This window comes from Ictidomys tridecemlineatus, chromosome 4, assembly GCF_052094955.1.
Source record: "Ictidomys tridecemlineatus isolate mIctTri1 chromosome 4, mIctTri1.hap1, whole genome shotgun sequence".
Classification (NCBI taxonomy): Eukaryota; Metazoa; Chordata; class Mammalia; order Rodentia; family Sciuridae; genus Ictidomys; species Ictidomys tridecemlineatus.
The window spans coordinates 180,383,862-180,394,590 of record NC_135480.1 but is presented as its reverse complement, the minus strand read 5'-3'; the positions used below and the strand labels follow the sequence as shown (position 1 = coordinate 180,394,590).

The 10,729-nt window shown below is 41.3% G+C and overlaps 1 protein-coding gene across 1 annotated transcript in view; it reads left to right on the top strand.

Annotated features, from left to right (window-relative positions):
* Positions 1 to 61: 61 nt before the first annotated feature.
* The window catches only part of Aldob (aldolase, fructose-bisphosphate B), a 12,165-nt gene continuing 1,497 nt past the window's right edge, over positions 62 to 10,729 (top strand). The window contains exons 1-8 of the mRNA XM_021727009.3: positions 62 to 199; positions 3,412 to 3,533; positions 4,333 to 4,544; positions 5,433 to 5,487; positions 6,471 to 6,631; positions 7,546 to 7,629; positions 8,505 to 8,679; positions 9,074 to 9,273. Of these exons, the coding sequence (XP_021582684.1) occupies positions 3,422 to 3,533; positions 4,333 to 4,544; positions 5,433 to 5,487; positions 6,471 to 6,631; positions 7,546 to 7,629; positions 8,505 to 8,679; positions 9,074 to 9,273 (999 nt within the window). The 5' untranslated portion in view covers positions 62 to 199; positions 3,412 to 3,421. The remainder of the gene's footprint in view (positions 200 to 3,411; positions 3,534 to 4,332; positions 4,545 to 5,432; positions 5,488 to 6,470; positions 6,632 to 7,545; positions 7,630 to 8,504; positions 8,680 to 9,073; positions 9,274 to 10,729) is intronic.

Sequence of the window (10,729 nt, the reverse complement as noted above, 5' to 3'; positions counted from 1 at the left end):
TGCTTGTGAACCAACCACAGTTATTGAATAAACACCTCCCTACCAGGCCAAGGTAGGAAGGGGAGGAAAAAAGTTTAAAAAAAAAAAAAAGGACTGATGCAAAGGCTATAAAAACTGTGTGTATCCAAAGATCTGTCCTACTAGGCAGCTGCGACTTCAACCACAGCTTCTGTTATCTAAGAGGACTCTTTATCAAACTGTAAGTAAAAGAACTTCCTTTGAATAGCTGGATAGTAAGAGTGAATAAAGGGTTAATGATAGCCCTGAGCCCTGGGGGGAAGGACTGCTTGCCTTTGTTTATAGGAAAAGCCTGGTGGTGGCTTGGTGGGCGATGCTGAGATCACAGTGTGCTCTCACAGCACACAGACTCATTGCACCTTTCCTCATGTGGCCAATTTGTCCAGATTGATTGCCAGTGACCTTGTTACCTGTATGGGGCACTTGTGAGTCTGTGGTCTGGGAAAAATACTTGAACACTTCTATTTTAATGGAGTGTAGTCAGTATTGAGGTTCCAGTTCATTTCCACTTTCTTTTCATTACAACTACTTATTTCAGTGAGTTTTATTTACATATGTATTGCCTTATGTCATTTTCTACATTCTCTTCCCACATGTACTGATTCTAGCACTGAAGTTTCTTTGTGACCAAAATGAGCCCTTGGAGAGTTTTGCTCTTTGCTTTCACCCACGGCATAAAGGAAGAAACAACAGGGTTGGAAACTTCACTGATCATAGTCATTCTGTGGTTGTGGATGTTCAAGCCCTCCACTCACTTAATGCTTTCTGTCACATTTCTTTTCAACACCAGCCAATGTGAAGATCCTGATTTATTTTAGTACATTTGCTCTACTCTCTGAAAAATAGGCATGTTATGAGAATATGTTATCTTTTCCCACAAACTTCTCTTTAAACAGTTACCTAGGGCTCTAGTTGCCAGTTGAGATGCAGCAGTGGCTTCAGTTCTGTAGCTGTGGTATTTATCACTTTAGCCAATGCAAATCTGGGGAAATACCTAGGTTAGGATTAGAGGTTCTAGGACAGGGAATGGTGTAGTTGCTGGAAATCTGAGAGTTCCTTTGGTTTAGACGCCAATTTAGTAGAAAGAGCAACACTTGAGTCTCTTTCTGGGCTGTTCCATGTGTTCAAAGGCACCAGGGATCAGGTGCCATCTCATTGCACTTGTCTCTCAGGCACTGGGAAGGGTAACAAAGTTGAGGACATCTTCATGCATCCATACATGAGAGTGCTGCTCTCGTGCCTAGCAATCATGAGCTTGTAATGAATGACAGTCCCTTGCTCCATGTTCATCTTAGAAACCCGTCTGCTTGTACAGAAGCAAATAGATTCACTGCTGTTTTATAATTCTCTGGGAGTTAAATATCCATGTTTTACAGGTCACAATTTCACAGAACCTCTTTAGGAAGACAGAAAGAACCATACTGTAGGATGCCATTGACTATTTGAATGAAAAAGGACTAGAAACCAGATTCTAAATCATAAGCCAGTAGGCTGGGACTTGCAATCCAAGAACATCATAATTTAGAAGGGGCATCAGACAGACATAGTGGGCCTGGGCCTCAGTTTCCAGTCCTCATCTCTAAAGTGATATATTGATGCAAATATTTCTCTAAGGTCGGTCTTCTGTAGTTACTCTCTGTTCTTATATGTTAATATTCACAAGTTTCAGCCAGATTTGTGTGTGTATAAATATTTACATACCTGCTCATTAAGACATCAAACATTACAAAAGAAATATAAAGTGAAATATGAGGCTATCCCCATTCTATCCCATCCCCCAGAGGTAATACCAGAAAGTTACTCTTTGCATATGTAGACCTACAAATAGTATGTGAATATACTTCTTTTAATTAAGAAAATAGGGTGATAATATACATTGCATATTTCTCTGAAAAATGCTTTTTCCCACTTAATGTGAATGAACTACTTCTCATCACACTTTTAAAAAAACAATTGATGTGAGACCTCTGGTCAGAGGTTTAGGGGCACAGAAATAATTGATTCTCATTACCCATTCCAGGCTAGCCTCCTGTCTTCTGGCAGTGAACATTGGCCTGTGACCTGTTTTATGATTAACAGAGAGGCAACGTTTGTGCTGATGTGGTACAGACCTTTAATCCCTCTGTATAAGTTTAACTTCCTGCAAACAGTATGAGTTGGATTTGACTTTTTTTCTGCTATTTGGTTGAGTCAGCAAATCCAGAATGGGGAAAACAACTTGGTAGTAAATAGAAACATGGAAGGCCTTTAGATGATGATTTTTTTTAAAGTTCAAAACAGATAAATAGTGGCACCTTTCACTTTCATAATGATTTATAAAGCACTTTCATGTTTATTATGCAATTTGACAAATACATTTTGAGCAACTATGTGAGCAGGGTACTCATAGGTTGCATTGAGTCACTTGGCAAAAAGATGCCAAAAGCAGATATTATCACCATTTAATTCATAGTAAACTAAGAGAAGTTACTGACTTGCCCAAGTCCCAGCTAGGAATGGTAGAGCAGAACTGGTCCTTGAGCACAGGTATGTCTGACTTATAAACCCCAAATTGCAAGGTGAATGTGTCAGACCCTTATGAATTTGAATTGCTATGTCTGTGGTGTGATGATTCACAGCCTAAGGTGTTCTGGACATTAGGAACCATCCCAAGGCCAATTCCTTTCCCATCCTCACTCTTTCCCTTGAATAGATGGGAGTGCCATCTCTTTTTCCAACTTTGTGCCTTGTTGGGTATTGGTCCTTGGGATTAAAACTCTCTTATTATTTCCTATTTCTCATTATTTCCTAGTCTATTAAGTGAAAGAAGGAAAAACCCAACTGCTTTCTGGGATTATTGTGAGGAATAAATTATATGTCAACCAATTAGCAGAATGATTGGCAATAAATGGTAATTTTTAATTGTTATTATGCTATTTTTTTCCTTTCACTTCATTAAGGAAACATTTTTTTTTCTTTTTGGCAACTGTCAACTCCTTTGTGCAAATAATTAAACCGAGAAGGAAAAATTGCACCTTGGTCTGAAGGTTACCATGGCACCAGAAATCCACAGAACAGACAGCTAATCCATTGCTGAAGTTCCCTCTATTTGTCAGGGTTTAGTGGGTTCCTGATGAGCTGGTTCAGCCTCAGAATCAGTGACCTCTAGGTCTCCTGGATAGCACTCTATTTAGGATCGCCATGTACATTTGGTATCCTACTTTCATTCATTATAACTATTTGGAACTACTTAGGCAAAGGGGAAAAAAACAGAACTTATTTGTTTATCCATCTGTGGAAATGGACCAGAATGGTCAGAGGAGTCTGCAAAGCTTATCTGTGCAGACCATCTTGGTCACAAACCTATCTGAGCACCTACATTTTGTGCACAACTCTCTTGTACTCTTTTTCCAGGCCTGTCACCATGGCCCACCGATTTCCTGCCCTCACTGCAGAACAGAAGAAGGAGCTCTCTGATATTGCCAAGCGCATCGTTGCCAATGGAAAGGGCATCCTGGCTGCAGATGAATCTGTAGGTGAGTGTGAGAAATGGTCACATCATACAACAGCATAATCTTGTTTCCACTCTTAGCAACTTTATAATCATTTTCCTTGCTCTGTGAGAAAGTAAAGGTTTATGGTTTACATAAATGTGAGAGGGAGCAGAAGATTCATTGTGCATAAATCTTTTGAGACCTGTAGCTCCAGCAAGTAGATTCTGGAAAACCAAGGTGAGAGACTCAAGCCCTCCATCTCAAGGCCCTTGCTGGGAGTCATTTAAATCTAGCCTGTAGCAAGGCCAGGAACTCAGTAACCAGAGGGAGATCAGATATGCAGGTATCTGCTGCTAGTAAGAAGGTAGTTTAAAGTCAGCTCGGTTAGGAGTCTGCAGGGTAGAATGTGCATTTGTACCGGGGCAGGGCTCATGGATAAGGGAACCCCAGGATGGCACAGGGGAGAGTTGTGGCAGCCTTGAACAGCTTAACCCAAAATGACAGAAGCTAAAATTAAGAGTCTTCCCCATTTCTTCTTCCACTGCAAATACATTCAGTGAGCTTGAAGACTGGATCAGGGGAGGTGTAGGGAGGTCAAAAGGCCTTCCATGTCTACCTGAACCCAATGATGGATTCCAACCTGACCCCTGCATGCCCAGCCCATACAGCTGCCAACTAGCAACTTTCCCCTGGGAGACAAAAATCCAGGCAGAAACTTTGAAGATCAGAATTTAAAAAAAGAGTCTTGCTTTCCTTCCTGATAAGGATCAGTGAGTATGGAGAGGGGCCACAGGAAAGCCCTGGCTTGCTCCTTATGCTGCCTTCTGCCCAATCCCCTCAGGCACCATGGGAAACCGCTTACAGAGGATCAAGGTGGAAAACACGGAGGAGAACCGCAGACAGTTCCGTGAAATCCTCTTCACGGTGGACAATTCCATCAACCAAAGCATCGGGGGAGTGATCCTTTTCCACGAGACCCTCTATCAGAAGGACAGCCAGGGAAAGCTGTTCAGAAACATCCTCAAGGAGAAGGGCATCGTCGTGGGCATCAAGGTGAATATCTCCATTCACACCTCACTCCTGTCACGAGACAAGCTCCCCGCATGCTGGGCAGGGCAGGGCCAACACCTCGCATTCTCAGCACCTTGTTTCTCATCTTTCCATCATGATTTTCTTCCCATGGAGAATCAGATCCTCTCCTAGACTTTTCTGCCAGTGCCCTTGTCTTTCAATTGCTTTTTCTACAAGGTACTTAATCTGTCTGCATCTCTATGTCCTCATTTCTCAAAATGGGAGTATTCGTACCTACCACATAAAGTTCTTGTAAGGATGAAATGAGTTTTTAAAACAGTTTCTATCACATAACTGTTTGATTAATGGCACCTATTTTTATTAAAGTCCCTACTGTTCTATCTTCTAAGTAGGTTTTCTATTACTGCATGAATTTCTCCTGTGAAAATTAGCATTCATTCATTGGGTGCTTATAATTCCAAGCACTCATTTAACCCGCTGGGCAACCCCTGGAAATAGACTCATTTATTATCCTTATTTTAGAGATGAGGTGAGAAAACTGAACCACATGGGTAACATCATTTGCCCATATTCAGGCTATCTATAAAGAGTTTGTGGATTTAGCATCTGCTATTTCGATGCTTAGAGAAGAAACTGCTTCCTTTATCTCTACCTCCTGGCCAAATGCAGGGCCTGGGAGGTGCAAGTGTTCAATAAATGTCAGGATTGACATTCTCAGTCTGTTCCTTCTAGGTAACTTCCCTTCTTCAGTAGACTGAACTGGGTCTGTCCCCCAAACCCATTCCTGCTGTACACCTTCCCTATTTACTCCTTAGCTTGTGAAAGATGAGAACAGCACCAAAAGCCTTGCTTTATCGTTTGCTGACATTCAACACCTGCCAATTACTTGTTAATTATTTGTATCCACAGTTAGACCAAGGAGGTGCTCCCCTTGCAGGAACAAACAAAGAAACCTCCATTCAAGGTAAGGACATTACTTACCGATTTGAGTCATCTTCATAGAGACTAGAAATAAAGATGATTAAAGAAAGAAGCAAGGAAAAATGAAATATGAATATTATTCTAATTTTAGAGCCATTCACACCTGGCTTTTTAAAAAATATTTATTTTTTTAGTTTTAGGTAGACACAATATCTTTATTTTATTTTTATGTGGTGTTGAGGATCGAACCCAGCGACCCACGCATGCCAGGCAAACACGCTACCACTTGAGCCACATCCCCAGCCCAACACACCTGGCTTTTAATACCAGTTCCTCCATTTAATATTTGGGTGACCTTGGGCCAGTCATTGAAATGCTCTGAGCTTCAGTTCTCTTACCTTAAAAATGGGATAACAACATCTACTTTGCAGAGTAGTCATGGGGATTATATCAGACAGTGTACACCAAGTGGTCACCACAATGTATTGCATACTCTACCTGGAACTATTATTTTTTTTAAAAAAAATTCAGCAGTAATAGAGAGGAAAGTCCCCAAGTTTTGAGATCAGGCACACCTGGGTTTGAATCCTTGTTCCATCATAGGCTACATAGATAATTTTGCAAGGTACTTTACTGCCAAGTAGATAATTCTTAACCTCAGCCTTGGATTAGTTAAGCAGAATTTGAATCCCAGCTGTTACTTTTCAGCTGTTCCAACTGTATGGTAAAGTGACTTAACCACTTGGAGCCTCAGTTTCCACATTTGTAAAATGAATATAATATGAACTATTAGTTACCTCTATTCTACCTGTGGAGTGTCCAGGATCTACATTAAAAAAAAAAAATGTTCATTTGTTCTATGTCTTGTGGCCCAGTATTGTGATTAAAGCTTATTTGCCTGGGTGTTGCCAGTCCTCAAGCTCTGTGGCTTGAAAGCTAAGCCAAGAGAGAACTTGACTTTGTCAGTGGTCCCACGGATCAGATACAGAGGTTCAAAAAAGCTGTTCTCTCTTTTGTGACTTGCAGGGCTCGATGGCCTCTCAGAGCGCTGTGCTCAGTACAAGAAAGAAGGTGTTGACTTTGGGAAGTGGCGTGCTGTGCTAAGGATTGCTGACCAGTGCCCCTCCAGTCTTGCTATTCAAGAAAATGCCAATGCCCTGGCCCGCTACGCTAGCATCTGCCAGCAGGTGCTCTGCCTTCCCTGGGCTAAGAAACAGTAGGATAGACCTTTCATAGATTCTCTCTTTTCATTTTTACTATGACCACAAGGAGTTCCTCCTCTTCCCTCACTATATGCTAGTGGTATTTTTGGCTACTTTTGTTATAGCCAAGTGTATAGGGAAAGATTTGATCCCATAAGCTGGTAGAAGTCCCATTAAGCAAGGAGCTCAAAGGCCAGTGCCATCAACTTCTGCCCTCTGCCAAAGCTCCATAAACCAATTCTAAAAACAGTAATATTCTTGAGGCTAGGGTACTTGCTTATTTTTGGTTCATAATGCCAAGATATGACCCACTTAGATATGTAGCAAGGGGGTCATAGTTTAAATCTAGTCCCAATCTAAATAATTTTATGGAGAATGGTGGCTTGATGCTAAAGTTTTTAGCCAACATATGCTGAAGTATTTCCAGGGCAAAGTTAAGTTTGATTTGCTTCTGTGAGTACTGTGTTGGGGTTACTAAAGTTGCAGGCACCTGAAAATTCCCAGTTAGAAAACTCTGTACACTCTGCTTGAATGCCTCAATTAACTTATACCAGAGGCATCTTTCTTAGTAATTTAAACTTGACTGCCCTAAAAGGATGAAAAGTAGGTTCTGAGGTAGCTAGAATAATCTCTGGAGTAGGATACAGAAATTAAGGGTTTGTATTTATTTTTTAACCCTATTCCTGAAAAAGTTTTCTATAATTTCACAGCTCTTTTTTACCTAAGCCACAAATTCTCACTAGATACTCCATAAGTTTCTTTTCACCCACTTTAATTCACATATATGGTGGATTTTGTTTATACCAATTGAATCTGTTGAGTCTACTCCTAAGGAAGGGATCAATCACAGTGTACACAGCTTCACTTTTGACCACCCACAACTCCATTTTCCTTTTTAGAATGGACTGGTACCCATTGTTGAGCCAGAGGTAATTCCTGATGGAGACCATGACCTGGAACACTGCCAGTATGTGACAGAGAAGGTAGGTCTTAAATATATAGATCCCAATTCCAGTGAAAAATCTTGTTTTTAAGTAACTGCTGTTATTTACATATAACAGCTGTTATATTTGAAATAGCCTTTAGTTCAAAATCATTGTGTAACATAGAGAAGGTGAGGAGGTGCTTATCAGTACTTCCCCTTTTTGGTACATGGAAGAAGAAAAGATTTGCACACTAAGACTTGGGTTGGAGAATCCTCTTTCCCACTATGGAGCTTGGTTGGACAAGTCATATTATCTCTTTTGGATTTCATTAGTGTTTACACTAATACATTTTTAAATAAGGCCAGCATGATAAAATGTTTTTAGAAAGCATGTTGTTCACATTCTACTTTCTAAGTTAGTCATAGTAGTTCTGAAATAAGGTGATTTTTCTCATACACCAAGAAAGTAGAAGACATATTGTCATCTGAACTTGATTTTTCTCCTTCCAAAATTATGTGGACTGAAATGATATTTGAAAACACTTCTGTCTATACTTGGTTTTTAAGGGAATAAAGAGGGGAGGCCAGTTTAGATGTTTTCAACTAGTTTTATCAAAGCACTCTCATTAAAGGATGATATTGAATATTGACCAAGGGCATAATGGGAAGAAGTGAGTGAAAGGTCCCTAGGACGTAAACTCATGCCATATTTCACACAGTGTCACCACTGAAGTAGAGATGGTGAGCATGGTTGTGCTCAGTGGCTGCAGTTTGCAGTGCATTGCCAAGATGAGGCCTGGAGGCTGATTCAGAAGCTCTTGCCAGGCAAGACATGGGAATTCCTCCATCCTGCATCCTTGCACTATAGAAGTGCTGAAGTAGGGGACTCTAAAATTGACTTTGGTTCACCTGTGTGGTCTCCTTGTCCTGAAGGTCCTGGCTGCAGTCTACAAGGCCCTGAATGACCATCATGTTTACCTAGAGGGCACCCTGCTAAAGCCCAACATGGTGACTGCTGGACATGCCTGCACCAAGAAGTATACACCAGAGCAAGTGGCTATGGCCACCGTCACGGCTCTCCACCGCACTGTTCCTGCAGCTGTTCCTGGTAAGATCTTCTTTCTTCTCTAATTCAAGGTCTCAGCCCTCAAACTTTGAAAGAATGCCACAAGCATTTGGGTTTGTTGTGACATCTTCTACCCTTGAAACAGACCTCCAGCCTCACAGGCAACCAGCACTTCCCCTCCTGCTGTATGATATCAAGCATCCTATGTCAGTCCAATGGCTCACATCCATTTATTTCCTCAATATTTCAGTGCCCCATTTTACTTATTAAATTCTTTTTCTGCCTAGCCAACTAGTTTCAGCAAAGGCAAACTGATTTCCCTGACCCAGTCCCATGCAAGTCAAGCAGAGAAAAGATGGAGATAGTAGGTTATGTACCTTGAGCAGAATATATAAGCTGGATCTGATACAGTAGAGTCATGGCTTCTTTCCTGCAGGCATCTGCTTTTTGTCTGGTGGCATGAGTGAAGAGGATGCTACTCTTAATCTCAATGCCATCAACCTTTGCCCACTGCCAAAGCCCTGGAAACTGAGTTTCTCCTATGGACGGGCCCTGCAGGCCAGTGCATTGGATGCCTGGAATGGCAAGGCTGCAAACAAGAAGGCAACCCAGGAGGCCTTCATGAAGCGGGCTGTGGTAAGATGCTTCTACCTCTTATCTACCTGATTAAGTTGATACTAGAGGCCTAATGTTCTTGCAATGGTGAAGCATCATTTTCTCCAGGCAATGAAGATTTCTATATACGGTGCCTCATAGGTATTTGAAAATGTGGCATGAGAGCTCAGTAGGAAGACTGGGGCTAGAAAGAGTTCTGAATTATTCATGCTGGTAGTAGCACTGATGACAGTAGATTGAAGGTTCTTTGTTTTCAAAGAGGCACTTCAGAGGGAAGAAAATAGGAGAACCAAAGTCTGAATTTGAGTCAACTTTCATTTTGGGAAGATGAACAAGAGAAGCCACCAAGAAAATCAGTGATTATATAATAGGATGAACCAAGGATTCTGGGAACAATCATAAAGAGTTTAAAGGGGTCAGTAACTACATGCTGCAGAGAGATTCAAAACAAAGACTGAGGAAAGCACCTAGATTAGCATTTAGGAACACATCAGTGACTCTCAACATTTTCAGTAGACAGAGAAAGGGGAAAGGTGCCTCTTCAAGAAGTTTGTCTAGAAAAGACCAGGAAAAGTTATCAGGAGAAATGAGACCAAATAAGACAGAGACAGAGAGAGAGAGAGAGAGAGAGAGAGAGAGAGAGAGAGAGAGAGAGAGAGAGAAGGGGAGGGGAGGGGAGGGGAGGGGAGGGGAGGGGAGGGGAGGGGAGGGGAGGGGAGGGAAGAGGGGAGGGGAGGGGAAAGGAGAGGAGGGGAGGAGAGGGAGGAAAACAAAAGAAAAGAAAGTTAACTAGAAACCATTACTTTAAAAATACTCTCTATGAGTCAAGTACTGAAGTGAACAAGTCATACATAACCACTGCTCTCAGGCAGCTTAGAGTTTAGTGACATAGGAGAGAGGTTGGCTTTGTGAAATGTAAAGCAAAAGGAATATGAGGATAGATAAACATTAGGTATTGGGAATAACTGAGAGAAGAAGGACTTACAGAATATGTATTAAATATGGATGGCATCATTGGTCTCAGACAAAAAGGAGAGACAAAAAAGAAGAGAGAACAGGTTTGGATTCAGCTTGGTAGAGTTGAGATGGAGCATTTGATCACTCATTGAACTTGCTGAAAATGTAAAGAAATTAGATTTCATTCTTGACAGTGGGGAAGGTTAGAAGCTGTTGAAGCATTCTGCTAGGAAACTGACCAGACATTACAGCCAGACATAGCCAAACATCAAATAAGGTACACATGCAACTGAAATGAGAGTGAGTTTGTAGTACATTAGCTTAGTTCCTAATTTTTCCTAATGATATTCTAAGGCCTGCAGGGAGATTCAGACAAACTTGAATGGGAAGTAGCAGGATAAAAGAGTAAGTTTAGTAGAGAGAGAGGAGTGTCTCATTTTAGTGATAGACTCATTTCCTTGCTAACCATAAAGGAGGCTGGGCAAGGAATCAAGTTAGTCAGAAGTTTGGAAAGGAGGCC